Source organism: Etheostoma spectabile, unplaced genomic scaffold (assembly GCF_008692095.1).
Source record: "Etheostoma spectabile isolate EspeVRDwgs_2016 unplaced genomic scaffold, UIUC_Espe_1.0 scaffold00008347, whole genome shotgun sequence".
Taxonomy (NCBI): domain Eukaryota; kingdom Metazoa; phylum Chordata; class Actinopteri; order Perciformes; family Percidae; genus Etheostoma; species Etheostoma spectabile.
In genome coordinates, this window is record NW_022603587.1 from 13549 (window position 1) to 37222 (window position 23674).

Below are 23674 nucleotides of genomic sequence, written 5' to 3' on the forward strand. Positions count from 1 at the left end.
ACTTTCCTATGATGTAAGTGTTTAAATAATGTTGTATAATGAACGAATATCATTGACTCACGTAGCTCTAAAGATGAGATGGCCAAAAACAGGAAAAGATGACGTGAACATCAAAGAGCACAGGTATGCTGTCATGATTACTGAGATAGTCTTTAACAAATGTAAAAATTTGTTGAAGACTGTAAAAAAAAAAATCCACGTGCACAGCAGTGATGAGCCTAGCTTCCAAGAACCTTTCGGTCAGTAAAGTGCACTTTTTGCACTTTACTGACCGAAGTGCAAAATTACTTATTCAGAACACTGAACTGAACATTGAACAAGCCATTTATCAAAACTGAACTATTTAAATGCATTCATGACTGCATGTGGTTGATTTATTTCTGATTTCAACTTGGGTTTTGTAACCAGGTCAAGCTTCCAATCCTGAATGACATCATACTGTTAAAAACATAATTGTTGCCATTATGTTCATCATTAATATCATTTTAGTATTTCATTAACATTTTTACTGTTTGCCTGCTTGTTTTAATTTAATGCTAGTTTGTTGTTCAATAATTTGTTGTTAAAAAAAAAAAAAAAAATCTCATGATCCCTATAATTTTGATAAATTCAAGCACCCAATCCTGAATGATATTCAGAAGGCAATGAGATGGCTCAAGCGCCTTTACTCCGTGGGGAGGCGATGGAGCCTGCTGTTCTCCAAATGGACCCCGCAAGTCAGGGGAAGCCACTTCAGGACATCCTAGAAGGAGAACTGGATGACGGAAAGGGAAAGGATGCCTTTCTAATTACCTTTCAATACCAAGAGGACTTAGAAAAAAATTTCAAACATTGTGTTGATGAACATAATTTTAAAATAAATGCTGTGTTCCTTGACTAGGTAATAAGACCCAATCCAGTATGACTGTTATAGTTCTGGTCATTATTCTGATAACACCCATTCTACAAGATTCTGCACTCTACACTCTTCTTCTGCACTCTACAAGAAGGGCCAGAGTCCTCCATCTGCTGAGGAGGTCCTTTGGAGTGTGCAGAACTCTCCTCAGGACTCTTTTATGACACTTTTATGTGGTGGCCTCTGCCATCCTTTATGCTGTGGTCTGCTGGAGGGGGGGCAGCTCGGACCAGGACAGGAGCAGACTCAACAGACTGATCAGGAGAGCGAGCTCTGTTCTGGACTGTCCTCTGGACCCCATAAAGAAAGTAGGGGAGAGGAGGATGTTAGCCAAGCTGACATCCATCATGGAAAACACCTCTCACCCCCTCCATGACACTGTGGGGTCCCTGAGCAGCTCCTTCAGTTATTATGGTTGTATATGTTATTAAACTTATCCGATTGGAAGAGCGGTTGCCTGCCAATCGTAAGGTTGGTGGTTCGATCCCCGCCCCTGCAGTCATTGTCGAAGTGTCCTTGGGCAAGACACTGAACCCCGAGTTGCCCCCGGTGCTGCGCATCGTTGTGTAAATGTGTGTGAGTGTGTATCTGATGAGCAGGCGGCACCTTGTACGGCAGCCCCGGCCACAGTGTATGAATGTGTGTGAATGGTGAATGTTTCCTGTAAGATGTAAAAGCGCTTTGAGCAGTTGTTAAAACTAGAAAAGCACTATATAAATACAGCACATTTACATTTTCAGAATTATTGGTATTATATATAGTATATACACACATATTATATATATTATATAGTATATATTTGATATATATTATAGTCTCATGATCCTTTAATTTTGATAATATTAAGAAAGTATCAGGTTACAATTGATTATGATAAATACACATTCAAATATTCTACTTTTTTCATAATTTAATGCATTATTACGGTAATTTTATGTTTTGTGAAATGTGTCAATATTGTATTTCATAATTAATAAAACCAAAGATTAAGTTCATTATGTTTAAATCGCTGCATTTTGCCACATCCACTAAGGTTTCTTGTCCCTCTTCAGACACCGTATTAAATGAGTTGGGTAGTGGGCGGTTGGATACTGGGCGGGGTTAAATGTTGAGGGGAGGGGTCAATGTTTAACCCCGCCCACATTGAGGTCTGCGGGTCTGCAGTCAGGGGTACATGATCAGAGCAGAACATCATTTTAGGACTTTTACTGACTCACAACACAAACACTGATCCTGAGGATGAAATCTCTGCTGATTTGTTTCTTCGTGGTTTTGTTCACTTTATGGAATTAAACTTTGTGTTTGACTTTTAAATATTAAACATATTCACATTATATAAATATACACAGTGGAACAACAACATCTGGACTCCATATCATGTTCAATAGTTACAGAAAGTCCCATGATGCAATGCTTCTCTTTGCTCCTGAGAGGACAGCTGTGTAAATAACAGTTGGTACAACTTTCATCACCGTCAGTAAAGTTCACTCAGTCTTTAGATGAAAAGACAGCTTGTTTCATTTTTTTTAATAATGTAAATCTTTTTTTTTTTTAAGAGATATCTATGTTAGCTGTACAAAAACAATTTGTTTTTATGTTTTAATGGTTTCTGTTTAAGCTGCAGAGACATTAAAAACACAATAAAAGTTTTACCTTATTATCAGGACTTTTTTGGATTTATGACAAACCTCTTCTAACAGAAGCAACATATTATTATTAAATATTCAGTATCTGTCTGACTTACCTGAGCTGTGAGATATAAGGCAGACACTGTAGGAAACTCCTCACTTCACTCTCTTCATCTGAGCAGCCTGTCAGCTCCACTGGTTTCTTCTCTGATTGGAGTTTCAGCACTTCCAGGAGGATGGAGCTCTTTCTCTCTGAGAGGTTTATGGTCCAGACTGCAGGAGCTGACTGGAAAACTGACTGTAATGATGGAAGGAGACTCAGACCTGTTTCAGTCTCATAGTCCTTCAGGTGGGAGTACAGATCCAGCAGGAAATCTCTCTGATAGTCATCATAATCCCAGTCTCTAAAAGGGAATGTTTCATATCTGCACACTGATGATAACAGCTCCAGAGTCTTCTCTCCTGTCAGCTGTTCTCTCTCTGCTGCACAGAACAGATTCACAAAGATCCTGACTCCTTTAGATGGATCTGGCCACTGAGGAACACTGAAATAATAAATGAAACATTTTGTGATGATTTGATCTCAGCTGCATAAATACAACAACACACTACTGATGGACTCCATCTTGAACATGTCTGTCCTGTATAAAATGATTAATCTAATTTAACTTTAACCCTCCTGTTGTCCTCGGGTCAAATTCAACTCATTCAGTTTCTATATCAGATATTTGGGTTTCTTTCAACCAAATTACCCAAAATAACGTGGATGGTAAAACGCTCTTCACAAGTGAAATTAAGGATCAGATCTCTACTTCATTGAGTTTTGGGTGTTTTATTACATTTTATAGCATTATCCTGACTAAACGTTGACATGTCTGTGATTATCCATTACCTTTGTTTCTCTGATCTTAACCGTCAGTCAAAATTATTCATAATTTCTGCTTCTTTTCTTACACAGAAATGAGATAATTTCATATGAATGAGGTTTATTAACCATGAATTCCAAAAACATTTTGTGACATGTACATAACAGCTGTTCTTCACTACATCTGTCTCTGGTGACTCTAAATGATGATTCATAGATGTCTGAAATCTTAATGTGCTGCTCTCTGAACAGTTGGTACAACTTTCATCACCGTCAGTAAAGTTCACTCAGTCTTCAGATAAAAAGGAAGATAAATGTAGAATTTATTTACTTTTTCTTTGATTGAAAGAGATGTTACTAATTTTATTTGTACAAAAAATATTTAGCTTTTATGTTTCTTTTCTTTATTTTTAAGATGCTAAGATTTACAAAAAGCCACTAACAGTTTTAACCGCAGGGTTTTATTTTCTGTTTGTGTGTTTTGATTTCCTGCTGGGATTATCATTGATTTGCCTGTTTTTACTGTTTGTCACTCGAAATGTGTCACCGCTCCTGGTGTATGACCGCCTGACTCTTTTAAGTAATTGTAAATCTGCGGAGAAAGTTTCAATCTACGGCTCTGACGGTCAGTCAGGTACGCCGGCGCCGCCCTTCCTGGCGTCCAATCCGGCCTACCTACAGCGACAGCCCTGTCTGCCGCTTCGCAAAAATCGCTGCAGGAGACGCGGCAAGAGAGGAGGAGTACGTGTCAGGCTCAGAGCATACCTGGCATCATCCTCCACCTGCGATCTGGGCCATCCATGTGTCCGATCTTCCGTGGAGTTCATCGGTTGCAATCCACGGCATTCTCCGGTATACAGTTACCGGTTGCTCCGGCAGACTGTACCGGACTCCGAGTCCCCGTCTCCCCGCTGCTGGAACAGGAAGCGCCCCAAGCGAGGCTGTGTGCACGGGAATCTCCGCCAGCTCAGTTGTGCTTCCCAACAAACTGAAAGGCGCCCGGTTTGCATGGCGCTGATCAACACTAGATCTCTCACAAATAAGACTTTTATACTGAATTACTTTACTACGACCAATGCGCTGGACTTTCTGTTGTTGACGGAAACCTGGCTGAAACCAGGTGATGACAGCGCCTTCTCGGAGCTCCCCCCCCCAGCTGTTCTTTCCTCAATTTCCCCCCAGAGCGTCAGGTCAAGGTGGATCTCATCATCTCCTATGGGCTTTGTTTCACTTGGAGATAAAACTAAAACTGGTATCTCAGATCACTTCCCCGTCAGGTTTGAGATAAGTGTTCCACCACCCACCATTAAGCCTGTCTCTTCAGCTTCTAGGCGCCGATGCATCACCTCCTCTTCAGCTGGAGAGTTAGCCTCTGCGTTCGTGGGCTCACAGTTTTATGTAAAGAATGTGTGGTCTCTCCCTCTTCCCCAGATAACATTCTCTCTGTGTTCCTTTCCACATGTACTGAAATCCTAGACTCTATTGCCCCTTATCGGATTAAAGCTGTTAAACCTAAGGCGGACCCCTGGCTAAATGACACCCCAAGGGCCCTTAGGCAACACTGCAGACAAGCTGAACGAAGATGGAAGAAAGACAATTTACATGAGTCACTGGGTGTATTAAGGGACAGTCTAGCCACAGACCAGAATGCTGTGAAGGTGATGAAGATGAAGCATCTCTCTTCTGTCATAGCTAGCAGTTGCCATGAACCTAGAGTGTTATTTAATACTATTAACGATGTCATAAATCCATGCACCTCTGCTCCGACAGATGTGTCAATCAGTACCATTTATTAATATGTAATATGTATTAATAGTACCATTGGGACAAGTATTCTTACTCTTTTTAATTCTTGTCTTACTTTAGGTTCTGTCCCAGCTGCCTTTAAACATGCTGTGGTCAGGCCCCTACTTAAGAAGCCTAATCTTGACCCTACAGTGCTGTCCAATTTTAGACCAGTTTCTCATCTGACTTTTCTTTCAAAGGTTTTATAAAAAAATGTTTTTAACGGTTACAAGTCTTTCTACAACTACTTTTGAAAAATTTCAATCTGGTTTTAGATCCCGTCACTGCACTGAGTCTGCACTGTTGAGGGTACATAATGATATTGCCTTGTTTGTAGCAGGCACGGCGCCAGGATTCCAGTTTTGGATGGGCCAGACCAATTGTGGGTGGGCCTTAAATTAAACATGATCTCAAATCACTGTTTAACCTAATACAAATGACTAATATACTGTTATATTATCTGTGCTAACATAATAGAGATTTCAATAGCTTGATGCTCTTTAAATATGTTGTAAAAAAACATTGTACAAACGTTTGGTTGTATAGGACGACCCTGTCGGACCGCTCTCCTTGGTTCTGCCCAGAGAGGAGCGCTTTGGAATCTCCATTACGCACCATACCTGGCTGCGCTATTACGCAAAGCTCCATAGACATAAGACTGTAACAGTGGTCAGGCATTTAATACTTCCCCAAAACATAATTTAGTTCCGCTCGTATAACAGGAGGCCGAATATTTCACAATTCTGTTGAATTGTTTTTAAGTTTTCAACACTACAGATCAACAACACTGCCCGACAGTTTCATTCAATGCTCAGGCACAGAACTGGTTCATTGACGTCATCTGTCGTGTAAAACGAGACTCAAGTTATTTCCGAAAGAAAAAAACTGTTACTTTAGTGTGATTCATGTTAAAAAACATATTTAACAAAAGGAAATAAATCACATTACCAACAGACACAGCGCCCATAACAAGGAAAACCCATGAGGGAAAAAGAACATTTTTTAATAATTCTTTATAATTAAAATATATTATTATTATTATTTTTAAATGAAAATTTGTGGGTGGGCCTGTTGAAAAGTGACGCCGTGCCTGTAGATGCGGGGAATCCTACTGTTTTAGTCCTTTTGGACCTCACAGCGGCGTTTGACACAGTGGACCATGCAGTCCTCCTCTCACACCTTGAGAATTGTGTAGACATCAGAGGTTTGGCACTCAAATGGTTCAGCTCCTATCTGTCAAATAGGAGCTTTTCTGTTATGATTGGTGACCTTGCCTCGTCAGTTGCTCCTCTCTCTTGTGGGGTACCACAGGGATCCATTCTTGGCCCTATTCTGTTTTCTTTGTATATGCTGCCATTAGGGGCGATTATAGGAATTTCATTCATTGCTATGCAGATGATTTGCAAATCTATTTGCCTATGAAAGCAAATGACAGTGTAACAGTAAACTCCCTGCTAAGCTGTATCGCTGATATTAAGTTGTGGCTTTCAGACAACTTTATTAATTTAAATGAAAGTAAAACGGAGTGTATTATTTTCAGTACTCCAGGCATGCAGAATGGTCCAGCTGTGAGTTTGGGAGGTCTGGCATCTTACACTAGATCAGCTGTCAAAAACTTGGAGGTTACTTTTGATTGCAGCATGAAATTTGATAAGTAGATCAGAAATGTGGTTAAAATGAGCATTTTCCAGCTTCGACTGCTGCTAAAGTTAAGCCTTTCTGAGCAGGCACGATCTAGAAAAGGCCATTCATGCTTTTATCAGTTCAAGGTTGGATTACTGTAATGCCCTCTATGTTGGTCTGAATCAGACCTCCATCTCAAGTCTTCAGCTTGTTCAAAATGGTGCTGCCCCCTTTTTTATAACAAATACATCTAGACGTGCACCCATCACTCCCGTTCTATACACCCTGCATTACACTATATTATATATTAATATATATATATATATATAATGTTACTAGACACTATATAACCCAAACCCTGCATTGGCTCCCGGTGCGTTTTAGAATAGTTTTTAAGATTTTATTGTTTGTTTTTAAGGCTTTAAATGGTCTTGCCCCAGAGTATTTGTCTGAATTTTAACTTCGCGGGAGCACAACCGGTCATTGCGGCCTTCAAATCAGTTGGTTTTAGAAGTCCCGAGGTCCAGGTATAAACGGTGGGGGTGTCAGGCTTTTGCAGTTGCTGCCCCGAGACTCTGGAACAAGTTACCCCCCGATATACGTACTGTTAGACATATCTGTTCAATCTGGCTTTTAATACGTAGCAGTGGTGTGGCAATTTCATTCTTTTGTTTCTTTGTGACCTTTTCTGATTTTACTGTTTTCTATGCTCATTTCTATTGTATGTTGTGATTTTACTAATTCTGTTAAGCACTTTGGATACCTGCTGGTTGCTGTAAAGTGCTATTTAAATACATTTTGATTGATTGATTGAAAGTATTAGCAGGACTTTGTTGTTGTCTCAGAGCTACATTGGTTTTATTATTTAAATCATCTCATTATTCTCAAAAAGACAGAAGACTGATACTAAATAATAACTGAGACATTGAATTCATCTGTTTCTACATTGTGTTCATTTGTAAATGGCCGTCAATTAACATTTAAATCCCAGGTTATTATTAAGATGGATTTATGACAAACCTCTTCTTACAGAAGCAACATATTATTATTAAATATACAGTATTTGTCTGACTTACCTGAGCTGTGAGATATAAGGCAAACACTGTAGGAAACTCCTCACTTCACTCTCTTCATCTGAGCAGCCTGTCAGCTCCACTGGTTTCTTCTCTGATTGGAGTTTCAGCACTTCCAGGAGGATGGAGCTCTTTCTCTCTGAGAGGTTTATGGTCCAGACTGCAGGAGCTGACTGGAAAACTGACTGTAGTGATGGAAGGAGACTCAGACCTGTTTCAGTCTCATAGTCCTTCAGGTGGGAGCACAGATCCAGCAGGAAATCACTCAGATATTCATTTATGGTGTCATCATCATCATAATAATTATAACTCAGGTCTCTTAAAGGGAATGTTTGATATGTGCACACTGATGATAACAGCTCCAGAGTCTTCTCTCCTGTCAGCTGTTCTCTCTCTGCTGCACAGAACAGATTCACAAAGATCCTGACTCCTTTAGATCGATCTGACCACCGAGGAACACTGAAATAATAAATGGAAACATTTTGTGATGATTTGATCTCAGCTGCATAAATACAACAACACACTGCTGATGGACTCCATCTTGAACATGTCTGTCCTGTATAAAATGATTAATCTAATTTAACTTTAACCCTCCTGTTGTCCTCGGGTCAAATTCAACCCATTCATAAAGTTTCTATATCAGATATTTGGGTTTCTTTCAACCACATTGTCCAAAATAACGTGGATGGTTCCATGAAACGCTCTTCACAAGTGAAAATAAGGATCAGATCTCTACTTCATTGAGTTTTGGGTGTTTTATTACATTTTATAGCATTATCCTGACTAAACTTTGACATGTCTGTGATTATCCATTACCTTTGTTTCTCTGATCTTAACTGTCAGACAAATTATTCATAATTTCTGCTTCTTTTCTAACACAGAAATGAGATAATTTCATATGAATGAGGTTTATTAACCATGAATTCCAAAAATTATTGTTCAATTATTAATACGTTGGTTCTAGTGGTGAATATACTGGTGGTAATGGGGAAAAGTGCCAAAATCGTTATAAAAAGTAACAACAAATTAAATACCGTGTCTACAAAGTATTAATTTTGACCCTGGAGGACAACACAAGGGTTACACACATCTTCCATCAGAGCAGAACATCATTTTAGGACTTTTACTGACTCACAACACAAACACTGATCCTGAGGATGAAATCTCTGCTGATTTGTTTCCTCGTGGTTTTGTTCACTTTATGGAATTATACTTTGTGTTTGACTTTTAAATGTTAAATATATTCACATTATATAAATATACACAGTGGAACAACAACATCTAGACTCCATATGATGTTCAATAGTTACAGAAAGTCCCATGATGCAATGCTTCTCTTTGCTCCTGAGAGGACAGCTGTGTAAATAACAGTTGTTCTTCACTACATCTGTCTCTGGTGACTCTAAATGATGATTCATAGATGTCTGAAATCTTAATGTGCTGCTCTCTGAACAGTTGGTACAACTTTCATCACCGTCAGTAAAGTTCACTCAGTCTTCAGATAAAAAGGCAGCTTGTTTGATTTTATTAATTAATGTAAATCTTTTTTTTAAAAGAGATATTATCTATTTTAGCTGTACAAAAACTATGTTTTAATGTTTTAATGGTTTCTGTTTAAGCTGCAGAGACATTAAAAACCCAATAAAGGTTTTACCTTATTATCAGGACTTTGTTGTTGTCTCAGAGCTACATTGTTGTTATTATTATTAATATCATCTAATTATTCTCATAAAGACAGACGACTGTGATACTAAATAATTACTGAACTGAGACATTGAATTCATCTGTTTCTACATTATGTTCATTTGTAAATGGCCGTCAATTAACATTTAAAACCCAGGTTATTATTAAGATGGATTTATGACAAACCTCTTCTTACAGAAGCAACATATTATTATTAAATATACAGTATTTGTCTGACTTACCTGAGCTGTGAGATATAAGGCAGACACTGTAGGAAACTCCTCACTTCACTCTCTTCATCTGAGCAGCCTGTCAGCTCCACTGGTTTCTTCTCTGATTGGAGTTTCAGCACTTCCAGGAGGATGGAGCTCTTTCTCTCTGAGAGGTTTATGGTCCAGACTGCAGGAGCTGACTGGAAAACTGACTGTAATGATGGAAGGAGACTCAGACCTGATTCAGGATTATTTGAGTACAGGTCCAGCAGGAAATCACACCATTTCAGTTTAAGAGGGAGTGTTTGATATCTGCACACTGATAACAGCTCCAGGGTCTTCCGTTTTGTTTTCTGTTCTCTCTCTGCTGCACAGAACAGATTCACAAAGAACCGGATTTCTTCTGAAGATCTTGATAACTTGGGCACGAAACTGAAATCAAGAAGATTAAAAAATGTGATGCAAGGTTTTTATTAAATAAAAATAAAACTTTTTCGCTGTGATTTATAGTATGAAATCTGTTCAAGTTGAATCTGCATGCAGAAACACTCAAATTAGATGAGACAGTTTTATGTGAAACCAGAAATAATAAAAAAGATTTGATGTCAACAGATACTGTATTTTCAGGGAAGATATTGATACAGATTATTAAAAGTTAATTAAACAGATAACCAATATTTAGAACCAGTATGTGTTTACACTAAAAATGAAAATCTTTTAAGCTCAGTTCAGACTAAAGATTTGCGACGAGATGAGATGAAACTTACAACTTCTTGCAACGAGCCGGTCTGCAGCGCTCTGAAAGTGGCCGGTTAACACCAATGGTTCTAACGCTGCTGGACGCTCTTCAGTCTCTCTCTAGCTCGCTCCACCGTATAACGTTACCGTGCTTTTGGGCTCTGTAAGTTTTAGCCCCGGATGGAAGGAGGAGGCATGGACTCAGGAGTTCTTAACCTGGTGCTTCAATTTATTTCTTCAGCATTACATGGAAGTGCAGTATGGCAAGAATGACTTATTGCAAAATTATATAAAAAATTAACAAAAACATTAAAACTAAATACTAACTATTGAAGTTATCATCACAACTAATATCAAACAAAATTATAATAAAAAGGCTAAATCAGGCCTTGACTATTTGGGCACTAGCACCTGTCCCCTTCCAGGCCAAAGTCAATAGGCTTGTTCGAGATGAGCCAGGTCTGCGCAGAATCGATCACCGGTGATCGGCGCCCGTTGCATGCCGGTTAGATTTGTGTCCGACTTGAACCCGACTCTCTCTGACGTCATGCACACGTGGGCAACGGAAATCTCACGAGAGCAAGGCGGCCGCAGGTCTGAGACGCAGGCGGCGCAGTTGCTTTTCACCGACTGCAAGAGCCAGGCGGACCCAGAGCATGCTGGGAAACGCCGGCTTCTCAGCTGATTTAACACCTGATTGGTTTACAACATGATGACGTTTTATATAAACTTTTTATTGTTTTTGAATCGGAGGGATTTTAATTGCTATTTTTCAGATTTACAGACGTATTCTGTACAGAACACACGTTGTGAGGCTGATAGACGTTTAGAAGTCAGAGAGACTAAATCCGTTCGGATCACGGATCATCTCCAGTCTGTTGTTTATTAAAATCAGCAACAGATCGCATGTAGAGCACTTTGCCAGCTACTCTGTCATAATTAAAACAACTGGAGACTGTGTACCAGCTGATATGTGGGTCTGATTATATTTTATTAAATCGAAATCGCACCGCAGTGTTTTCATCACTTCCTGTCCAGCCTAAAGGCGGCTGGAATCGGCTGGAAACTGTCCGACATTACCGCAGCTTTTTGTCACCGCCCCCCGCTGCTGCCGCCTGCTCTTGTCTACTTTACAGGCGAGGCGCAGTTCATCTCGAACGAGCCTGTTCTCTCTAGAGGAGCTTCGGCCTCCTTCCTTAAAAACAGAAGCCCCTCCTACAAGACAAACCAAAGTTTATTGGAAATCAATCAAACACCATTGTGGTAATTCACCATTCCAAAACATTTCTGGCTTCATGAATACACCCTATGTCAACTATAACATCAAAAATGAAATGTTACATGCTGAACCAGCTTCTCAAAACAGAACTCCATGCGCTCTGTACACCCCTCTGCACTGGCTGACACTTGGGCCATTCCAGGTCTTCCCCTCTATAAATTACTCCAGACTCTATCACTTCCTGTTTGCCATTTTGACCCAGATCCCTGCTTGAAATGAGAACAGGTGAATGAAACTTAAATAAATGACTTGAAATTAATTGTGTATATGTTGTATTTATTCAAACATGATTTCTAGTCTTTTGACAAGTACTTAAATGAACTGAAATAAAATGACAAATCATCTGTTCATTGATGCAAGCCCACATGCTAATGATCATGCTCATGCTAACCGTCCCTTACTACTGCTCATTCTAAGGTTAGCTTAGCATGCTATGACATGCTACCCCCAGTTTAAATGAAGGCATGGGGTAGCCCCATGACAAGGCTCCATCTAAAACTCTGCCATTTCAACCAGCTGTTTGGAATATAGAAATGAAATGGATTATGGATAATTTTATGTCTAAATTTTCTAGCTGAATTCTCTATTGGCTGTTGAAACCGGAGACGTCTCTTACGGTCTTAAACCAGCCTCTGGAGACTCAGTTGCAGCGACATCATCAGCTGGTTTGAGTCGAGCTTAGACGGGCCGGTTCAGACCGCTGCATCTTTTCCCCGAGACGCTCTAAAACAGTTTCATCTTGTTGTGAATCTTTGGTCTGAACTGAACTAACACAAAAGTTAGTTTAAATGCTTTCGGGAATTCTTTAATAAAACTGAAACTTTAAACATAATACCCAGTCAAAAAACTAAACCAAAACAGTAATAGCTTCCTGAAGTTTTAACAGTTTGTTTGCAAGTGTTACAGACTGCTTATAGAGCTGTAGAGGAGCCAAAATAGCAAACCTTTTAATAAATAATGTATTGGTTATCAGTAAAATCAAAACACTGCAAATAATCTGCAAATTGTCAAATATCGGCCCCGATAATGGGTTGGTCCCTGAAAAAGATAACCATTTACCTGAGCTGTGAGATATAAGGCAGACACTGTAGGAAACTCCTCACTTCACTCTCTTCATCTGAGCAGCCTGTCAGCTCCACTGGTTTCTTCTCTGATTGGAGTTTCAGCACTTCCAGGAGGATGGAGCTCTTTCTCTCTGAGAGGTTTATGGTCCAGACTGCAGGAGCTGACTGGAAAACTGACTGTAATGATGGAAGGAGACTCAGACCTGTTTCAGGATCATTAGAGTACAGGTCCAGCAGGAAATCCCACCATTTCGGTTTAATAGGGAGTGTTTGATATCTGCACACTGATAACAGCTCCAGAGTCTTCTCTTGTGTTTTCTGTTCTCTCTCTGCTGCACAGAACAGATTCACAAAGAACCGGATTTCTTCTGAAGATCTTGATAACTTGGGCACGAAACTGAAATCATGAAGAAAACAAACATGTGATTTAGTTTTCTATCAAATAGAACAAAAACGTTTCTCTAAAACCGTAGTAGGAAATCTGTTGAATGTAATCTGATTCCCGACTCATTGTACTACACCTGATCACTGTAAAGCCATGTGATCTCTGCTAGCTCCTAACTCCTAACTTTATCTCCCTAAAACATACCTGATCTTCCCCAGAAGAAACACAATTTGGAGTTTGAGGGGGTTGCAATGAATTTTGAATTATTAAGTTCACTTTCCTCTCCTTATTCCTGCTGTCTATTAAAGGAGGTTGTACCATGGTTTGGGTGAATACTCAATTCTGATTGGCTACGTTTACTAAATTATATTATAATATAATTAATGAATTAGCATGACGGCATCCAGATAGCCAGGCCTTTCTAACGTTCCAGCTACAAGAGAAGCCTTGCACGTAACGTTACTGCTTCCCTTTATCGCTATAGAGATGTCAGGTTGAAGTCAGCAGTAGGCTATACAGTGGAGTGGCACATTAAGTGCTTTGGGGTCCTTCTGGAAGTAATTTTGGGGTACAATATGGTTTTGAAGAAATGAAGAAAGCAGCAATACCACAGGCCAAGCAATCGGCCTGTTCCAAACAGGCACATTTTCAACTGCACTGTACTAGTAACTTAAATGAGCAATTGGCTAAACTGCTCCACAGACCTGCCCCCTGGGGCAATATCCCCAGCGCCCCGAGGCTTCTCTCCTAGCTGGTATGCTAGAAAGGCCCGGCTAGGTGGATGTGGTCATGCTAATTCATTATTTTGCTATAAAATGTAACGGGGACTGATCCAGCATGCCGAGTGAGAGATATTAAGCACCTGTCTGAAGAAGTGAGGAAACATTAGAAAACCAGAGCACAGACCAGAACTGGAGAAGAACCTCAAGTCAGCCACGGTTTTTAAAAAGGTACTGTACGTCAAAAACCATACAAAACAAACTGTTAGGCCGCGTGCTGTCGGTGCTGAGGGATCACATTCTGGAGAAAGTAACAAGCAGATTTTATCAACATTCAAGCTGACAAGCCAACAGCGTGAGGGTGCGTGATCTTATTTGTACAGGAATTTTGCCCTTTTCTCCTTCTGAGCGGTAAAGTATGGTGCCTCTCCAAGAGTGCCGTAGCGATGGTGTCTGCGGTGGCGCTCAAAAAATGCTCTGATGTTGTTGGCGTCAATGTGGCAGCTGGCAATGGGTGGAAATGTCAGTAGTCTAGTCGGCTTTAATGTTGATAAAATCTGCTCTCTTTACGTTCTCCAAAATGGGAAAAAGACAAAATTCCTGTAAAAATATGATCTAACGCACACATTGTAAACATTCATATGAAAGTCAGAAACAAATCACATACACTAAAGTGCCGATTGCAGAAACATAAATGTGGCTTTACCACACCTAGTTATTAATTATTTACTGTAATAAACATATGTAAAACTGTCTTTGAACTTTACTACACAGTTTAATTAATCTCACACATACACATACACACACACACACACACACACACACACACACACACACACACGTATTTTTTCACAGCACCACCTAGGATGTTTTTCAGGAGCCGCCACTGTTCAGCCTTATGCGTTGGGAAGGATTGTTCCTGGTGTTAGTCAAACCCTCAGGGTTTAGGTTTTAATTGTAAAACGCAGAAATTAATTGTTTAATGTTCCACGCACTGGCCTAGCCTTCATCCATTAATTCTTGACAATGGTCACCTCGTTGGGCATTAACCCTTACATATCCATCTTAATGCTGATCCACATATACAGCATCAAAACAAATATTTCAAAAATTTCAACATGGAAGGATTAAAAAAAGTATAAACATTAAAGGAATCTGCACTGCATACAAACCACATACCTGAGTGAGCTGATGTGAGGCAAAGCCTCAAAGAGAGTCTCACACAGACTCCTGCAGACAGGAGCTTCCTTATCCCAGTGGAGGCAGACATTAACCTTCGTAGTCATCTTCTGCACCACTTTTACTGCCCTTTCATACAGCTGTTTATTACCCCCAACTGGAAGGTGCAGCCGATTTCCATCAAGGCCAAGTAAGGCGATGGGGTCCATCTGTCCTTCACTGAGAAGAAAAATCCTCCAAAGATGCTGTGGCAGAGGGTCACACCTGTAATTTAAAGAATAATCACAAACCATATTCTCATTATAGAAGAAACAGAGTAGAGAAACTGTACATTTTCACATACTGTACTTATCATTACCTAAGCATGCTTAGACATACCATTGGACATTTTCAAGGCATCCAAATAGTCGTGTCATTCCTTGTTCTGACACCGTGACGTCCTCAAGGTTCAGGGATATTTTCCTCTTTGACTGAGTGACCACATAGGCCACAGCGCAGCAAGGGTAAGGATCGAGAGTCTCTCCACTGAGATCAAGATGGCAGCCCAGTTTGTCCAGAAGGTGGACGCATGCTTCAGGGCACTGGGACTCATACAAACACTGACAGAAGAAGAGTATGTCCTCCTCAAGCTCACTGTTGAAAAACATGGTCATCAATTCCTTGAAGAACCAGTTAGATGTATTCTTGAGCTCCTGAGCTGGAATCAGACAATTCATCAAACTAGTGCTCTTGTCATTTAACAATCCACACATGAAAGGGATCAGATGTTTCATGTGTTTCTTCTCCTCTGTGAGGCATTGCTGAAAAACATCCTTGATATTCTCTGGATTCTTTAAGAGCCACAGAGCTGCAAAAAACTCCTGCATTGTGTAATGGAGAAATGCATATGTGGCTTTTGTCTCAGTAGGGCGGACTTTGACAAAAAGTGCTTTAAGAAAGCAAAGGACACAGCTGTCCTCACAGGGACGTTCTGTCAAGTTCACAGTTTTTCCTTCAGTTGCATGAAAAGCAGCCTCAGCCAAAGACAGTATTTCCTTACTCTTGTTGTTGATCAAGGGATTTAGATATTTTGCTTTTGTGTTGTTGCTGTTTACTTGAAGGCAAAAACGAACAATATTGATGTAGATTTCAGTAATGGTGCATGGCTGTGGAGAGTCTTCTGGTGTCTCAAATGAAAAGCAGACAGCCACCATCAGTGCATACATTGGGACATGGCACAGAGTTAACAACTCCACGTTGGTCACAACCTTCCGTTCTTTGCCGAGCATTGCAGATAAGTATGTTTTTATAGTCTGCTCACTAAAGCCTTTTACTTCCACTCTGAAAAAGTCCTTAGAAGCAAACTCTTCCTCATCATCCTGTCTGCAAGTCACGATGACTTTAGCATCAGGTAGTATGTCCTTCTCTACAAGTCTCTTCAGCACTGATGAAGACAGATCTGTGACTCCATCAAAGATGAGTGTAACGTTGTCAGAGTTCAGCTTAATGTCCTGTAAGACCTCTTCTTTGCCTTCATCTGGTTCACTGAACACACTGAAGAGGAGGTCCTCCAAGCTCGTGTCCGTCCTGATGTGGGATGTTTGTCTCATGTCAAAGTAAAACATGTAATCGAGCACCTCGTTGTCTCTTTGTGCCCAGAGTTTTAACATTTCATGAGCGAGTGCTGTCTTTCCAATTCCAGGTTTACCAACCAGGAGGATGTTTTGATGTTTTCTTGTTTTCAGCAGCTCACTGGGGGAAATGTCTGCTTTGACCTCAGGGATGTACGTCCGTAGCTTTTTCTTGCGACTCATCTTCATTTTCTTGTTCTTTGACTTCTTTATTTTAGATGGAGAAACATTTTCTTGTTTGTCTAACACAAGTGACATATACGACAGATCAGGCTTGTTGTTTCCGTTAAACTGATTTTTGTTTGCCATCCAAAACTTATCTGATATTTGTTGTGCTTTTGACTTCAACTTTTTCTGATATCTGTGGCACGGCCTTGAGCCTAAAACAGAAACAACAAGATTAAGATTAATGTATCCTTTATGGGGAAAATACAATTTACACTCTGTTGTTATTACACACAGGCCTGAATTACACACCTACACATGCACTACATGGAGAGATGTCAGAGTGGGGGGGCTGCAAAAAACTCCTGCGTTGTGTAATGGAGAAATGTATATGTGGCTTTTGTCTCAGTGTGGGCAACGTCAATAAAAAGTGCTTTCAGAAAGCAAAGGACACAGCTGTCCTCACAGGGACGTTCTGTCAAGTTTTTTATTCAGTTGCATGAAAAGCAGCCTCAGCCAAAGACTTACTCTTGTTATTGATGAAACAATTTGGATTCATTTTTTGTTGTTGTTCAACTCCACGTTGGTCATAACCTTCTGTTCCTTGCCGAGCATTGCAGATAAGTATGTTTTTATAGTCTGCTCACTAAAGCCTTTTACTTCCACTCTGACAAAAGTCACATCACGATGACTTTTAGGAAAGACGCAGTTGGGGGTTCGGTGCCTTGCCAGGAGGTGAACTGGCCCCTGTCCAGCTACCAGTCCACCACCATACTTTGGTCTGTATGTAGACTTGAACCACAACCCTCCGGTTCCCAACCCAGCTACTGCCCCCCCAACAACAGTGGATAAATAAATATACCATGAAATAACTGCTGACATTAATAAACACACAGACGCATTAAAGTGCATTATATAAGATCAGCAGATCAAAGATAAATAATAAGGATCAATCTGATTCTTCTTTAAAATACCTTGTAGGTAGTTTGAATCCATTTGTGGGTCTTCCTTGAAAGGAAAGCAGCTGATCCAGTGGTGCAGGTCAGGATCTAATGTCCTCTTCCTCGTCATGTAAATAATCCTGAGGAACTCATAGCAGGCTGCTTCCCCTTTTTTTATGACTGAGTCCAGAATTTTTCTGGTTTTATCGTAGTCGGTTTTCTCTGCTTGCTCTATTTCACAGACCTCCTCATCATTTAAAACTCTTTTCTTATCCGAGTTCTCCTGGTTCAAGTTCTCCAGAATCACTGAAAGATTCTTTAATTTTCCCACAAGGCGACATCTTTGATTCTTGACGTAATGTAAGGCAGACGATGTTGTAGATGCCATGTGTTCTTACTTCTGTGTATTCTGCACACAGACCCACATCAATGATCTGGAGAACAAAATACAAGGAAAAAAACAATTAAGCTTGGGATGTATTAGTTATTATATAAAACTATATTTATATTGACTGCAGAACCAGATAAAAAGCCTGTCTGTACCCACAATGCACTCCGTCAGTGGGTGACTATTGTATTCAATATAACATCTTAAATAAAAACATGGGTTAGTTTAGTGAGGCACATTATATTGCATAATTTGCAGAGAGACACTTACACAGAGGCCTCAAAGTCTCTGATGATGGACTCCATCAGCTGTTCAGCGCCTTCGGTAACGCACCGTCCTGATGAAAAGAACAATATATATTTATATCAAGTAATCAAATAAGTTAAAGGCAAGAAGTCATTGCAGCCTTAAAATGAGACCTACGGGCAATAATCAAGGCAGAAAAGTAACTTCACTTCATAAATGTCATTCAAAGTTAATATTCTCTATATTAAAAAAAACCACTATAATTTAACATCAACCAAACATAAGACCGTACATACCAATGTTCTTTTTAAGTATAAAATAAAAATTCACAACATTGGGTGCCCGGGTAGCTCAGTTGGTAGAGCGGGCGCCCATAGAGCTCCCTTTTGCTGCATGTCATTCCCCCCCCCCCATTTAATTTCTTCAGCCGTCTTGTCAACAAAGGCCTAAAAATGCCCAAAAAGTAATCTTTAAAAAAAAAATATATTTCTTATTACATGGGTCTCTGTCAACGTAAGTAAATGATAAGATAAGATAGACTTTATTAATCCCACACTACCCACTAAAACCATATTCATGGAAGACAATAATAAATGAAATGCTATATGTGTGTATGTATTTATTTATTTGTTAACATAACATCTAGTAGAGCTCAACAGTGTGGAAGTATCCGTTCATTTTCTCCAAATGATTTTGCATTTTAACCAGAGGTGGGTAGAGTAGCCAAAAATTGTACTCAAGTAAAATTACTGTGACTTTAGAATAATATGACTCAAGTAAAAGTAAAAGTAGTCATCCAAATAATTACTTGAGTAAGAGTAAAAAAGTGCTTGTTGAAAAAACTACTCAAGTAGTAACATCTGATTTATTTCTTAACACAAGCATCAATCAGACAGACAAAAATACAAAATAATCATCTTTAGGCAAATTATAGTTCATCCAATCGATAAAATAAATTAAAATGTATTTATTAATTACAAAATAGCTTAAGTGAGAGACTTGTCACATTAAATTTGGATGGATACTGCATGTGCAAAACATACTGTATGTAACCTAAAAGACAAACATCCACCGATCAACAGCAAAAACTAAAACTAGCGCTACGTCTCCTCAGGTTAGATGTTGAGTTTTTGGATGCTGACATGTCCGTTTGTTTTGGTCGACACAGAAGACGCTGCTGTTTTGCACTTTTCCTAAAAGGTAACCAAGCTTTCACTATGAGGCCCGGGGGGGGGGGGGGTTCCCTTCAGCGGAAGACTCTCTCTCTCTCTCTCTCTCTCTCTCTCTCTCTCTCTCTGTCAGAATGAAACATTAAAATGAGACGGACGCGGGGGTAAAAACGATGACGTGTAGAATACCAAAGAGATAAAAAGAAGAGTAAGGAGCTCATTGTAGCCTGATGTAGCGGAGTAAGAGTACAGTTTCTTCTTCACTAATCTACTCAAGTACAATTAAAAGTATACTGATTTAAAACTACTCCTAGAAGTAGGGAGGAGGGGGGACAAAAAGCTGCGGTAAAGTCGGACAGTTTCCAGCCGATTCCAGCCGCCTTCAGGCTGGACAGGAAGTGACAAAAACACTGTGGTGCGATTCCGATTTAATAAAATAATCAGACCCACATATCAGCTGGTACACAGTCTCCAGTTGTTATAATTATGACAGAGTAGCTGGCAAAGTGTTCTACATGCGATCTGTTGCTGATTTTAATGAACAACAGACTGGAGATGATCCGTGATCTGATCAGATTTAGTCTCTCTGACTTCTAAACGTCTCTATCAGCCTCACAACATGTGTTATTTACAGAATAAGACTTTATCCAGCAGTTAAAATCCCTCAGATTAAAAAATAATAAAAAGTTCATGTTGGAGCTATTCATTATTTTGTTATATATATAGTAGCTAATTATTTGATTTGTTTAATTTCAGTTTTCCTTTAATTATGCAGCTACATAAATTTGGTTATCATTAGTATTTTATTTGGGTTAGTTTTAGTGCTTTTGTTTTGAAGGTACCAGGCAGCCTTAGCCACCAGGTGTAGTCTACAAGTATAGGTGAACAGGTATGTGGGAGTTAGACACCGAGGGAGGGCTGATGGTTTTTTTTAACAGAGATAGAGACAGAGACACAGACACAGAGTTACAGAGACAGAGACACAGAGTTACAGAGACAGAGACACAGAGACACAGAGTTACAGAGACAGAGACAGAGACACAGACACAGAGTTACAGAGACAGAGATAGAGACACAGACACAGAGTTACAGAGACAGAGATAGAGACAGAGACAGAGATAGAGACACAGACACAGAGTTACAGAGACAGAGATAGAGACAGAGACAGAGATAGAGACACAGACACAGAGTTACAGAGACAGAGATAGAGACAGAGACAGAGATAGAGACACAGACACAGAGTTACAGAGACAGAGATAGAGATAGAGACAGAGACACAGAGTTACAGAGCCTAGAGACGCCATTGATCATTCACGTGAAATGTTTGTTTGCCAAGAAAATGGATCAATAAACCTGACAGAACGCCATCTCGCATGCGCAGAACGGATCCTGCAGGCAAGACGGATCGTGTACCGACAGCAAACGCGCCGCCTGGGTCTCAGAACTGCGGCCGCCTTGCTCTCGTGAGATTATCGTTGCCCACGTGTGCATGCAACGGGCGCCGATCGCCGGTGATCGATTCTGCGCAGACCTGGCTCATCTCGAACGAGAAATACCAAAAGTCTGTATGAAATCAACCTTCGTTTTAAGAACGAATGTCATGAATAAGAACTACACTACCCACAATCCTAAACGTAAAAGCGACGTCTCTGATTGACGGAGCTCACTGTTACCATGGCAATATTTACCGAACCCGCGAATTTACCCTAGCTAGCGGAACTAGCTACTTAACCCCAATACACGTACACAATAAAAATATTAGGCTATATAAGTTATAAAAAGGTAATAAACAAAAGGTATAAACAAAACTTACTTTGTTTTCTCTCAACGGAAGAAGAAACGATCCCATTCATCTCTCATACCGTACTTATTTTACTTAAAAACCGTGAGCTCCGTCCGTTAGTTTCAAACTTTCTCCCGTTACAGAAACTAGAAGCACTTTTCCGTTGATGGCTAGGCGTTACTGCGCAGCCGCCAACTGAGCTTGACGACGTAAAAGTGACGTGTGCAACGTGTCTGAAAGTTGTAAGTCTTCTGGTAGCTGTGCAAGAGAAATCTCAATCATTCCCAATCAGCAGAGACGGAGAGCGTAGGTATATGTTAGGAGATAAAATAGGCACAGGCTAATTACTGCTAACTAACATGCTAGTTGACGTTTGTTATTAAACCTAAACAGCTAACGTAAGTCCAACGTTTGTCTGCGAGCTTCTCCTGGCTGTACGGTAATTTGTCTTGGTCATGATACAATCGTTAGCCTATTTTTATAAAAGCGTCTGCTACGGAGCCATAACGTGAGCTACAAGCTAACGGAGCCTTTTATACATTATCGTGTCTCTTTAGAAATAAACAACGGACAAATATAGTCTTTAAACGCTGCAGATGTAAAGCTATTCACTGTCAAAGTGGCGCCAAAATGAATGGCAGTCAATGGGATGCTAACTGCAGGTGATAGCTTCGTAGCATTAAAATGGCGCCCTCCTCCCCTTTGCTTATTTCATATAGGATGGGACCTGTGGGACGGAATGTTACTCAAAAAGTCCTAAATAATGAATAGAGTCAGATACTAAAGTTATGCAGCAACACTGGAGGCAATAACACAATCATCCATAGGTGTTTTAATAAAATGAGTCTTTGTAAAGTGAAAGTGAAAGTAAACGGTCTGGCCTGTAGCCTACAGAGTCTTGTTCTCAATCTACCTTTTAAAACACTTACCTGTATGGCACGGTGACAGCTTGTTATCCCTCAGGGAGGTTTATGGGACTCTCTCTGTGTTAGGAAGTCGAAAAAATATAACCTCACAGCCTCGCGCACAACGTCTTAAAAGTTTCTGGTCTGTCTTCCTCGTTAGACTGGTACTGGTAGATGAGGAAGTACCTTAAAGCTGCATTCTACCTGATTTCCAGCAGAGCGCGACATTTATTTATTTATTAATTTATTAATGCATTTATTAATCAATATCTTTAAATTGATCGATTTTAGGCAAAATAATTAATACAAATTTGAGGAAAAACCTGAAAAAACGTGTCTGCAGCTTGAATATATATATATATATATATATTATATATATATATATATATATATATATATATAAATAAATAAAACAATGGTCAGAGAGGAATATTATACTTTTACTGCATTAGAGACAATATCTTTATCTTTCCCTTTTATTCCAAATTTAATATTTATAAATAGTAGTAAAAGTTTAATAATACCGCTTTCAGATGTTTTTAATGGCAAAATCGTTAAACAATTTATAAAATAAAACCTTTAAGGTTCAGTGACTGAGTTCTACCTGTCATCTGTTTCTGGTGTAAATGCGCCCTCTGGTGGTGATCAACAGGAACTACAAGCAGAACTGAAAACACGTTTATTTTGCCTAAAATCGATCAATTTAAAGATATTGAATCTCATAAAGTAGTGAAATTGTAGTATTCCCCTTTTGAGATGTTGTTAATGAAAAATAATTAAATAATTCATAACTATCACGTTAAAAAACGTTTGAAGGTTCAGAGTTTCAGCTGCGGGCTGCTGGTTTCTGGTGTAAATGCGCCCTCTGGTGGTGAAGAACAGGAACTACAAGCGGAAATTTAAGACGCGTGTAGTTCCTGTTTTTCACCACCAGAGGGCGCATTTACACCAGAAACAGATGACAGGTGGAACTCAGTCACTGAACCTTAAAGGTTTTATTTTATGAATTATTTAATGATTTTGCCATTAAAAACATCTAAAAGGGGTAATATTGAACTTTTACTACTATTTAAAAATGATAAAATTGGAATAAAATGGAAAACGTGTCTGCAGTTCTGCTTGTAGTTCCTGCTTAATTATTTTAATATATCGCTATAATTGATCAATTTAAAAATAAAGTAGAAAAAGTGTAACATTTCCTTTTTGAGATGTTGACGGAAAAATCTTTAAATTATTAATATAATAAAACGTCAAAAACCTTCACTGAGTTTCACTAATTTTAATATTTATAAATATATTAGTAAAAGTTTAATATTCCCCATTTCAGATGTTAATGGAA

At 39.5% G+C, this 23674-nt stretch overlaps 1 protein-coding gene across 5 annotated transcripts in view; it reads right to left on the bottom strand.

The window, feature by feature from the left end:
* LOC116678846 (uncharacterized) overlaps positions 1-22498 on the bottom strand; it is a 34589-nt gene extending 12091 nt beyond the window's left edge. For 2 of the 5 annotated variants that reach the window (XM_032508578.1, XM_032508574.1), the window contains exons 1-9: positions 21461-21599; positions 18503-18569; positions 17878-18278; positions 15507-17118; positions 15129-15392; positions 12841-13242; positions 9795-10196; positions 7873-8328; positions 2640-3068 (exon numbers count right to left, since the gene is read on the bottom strand). In XM_032508578.1, the coding sequence (XP_032364469.1) occupies positions 2640-3068; positions 7873-8328; positions 9795-10196; positions 12841-13242; positions 15129-15392; positions 15507-17118; positions 17878-18232 (3920 nt within the window). In that variant the 5' untranslated portion in view covers positions 18233-18278; positions 18503-18569; positions 21461-21599. Of the gene's footprint in view, positions 1-2639; positions 3069-7872; positions 8329-9794; positions 10197-12840; positions 13243-15128; positions 15393-15506; positions 17119-17877; positions 18279-18502; positions 18570-21460; positions 21600-22359 lie in introns of those variants that run through there. The other 3 variants (XM_032508575.1, XM_032508579.1, XM_032508576.1) reach the window with 3 other exon arrangements.
* Positions 22499-23674: the final 1176 nt, after the last annotated feature.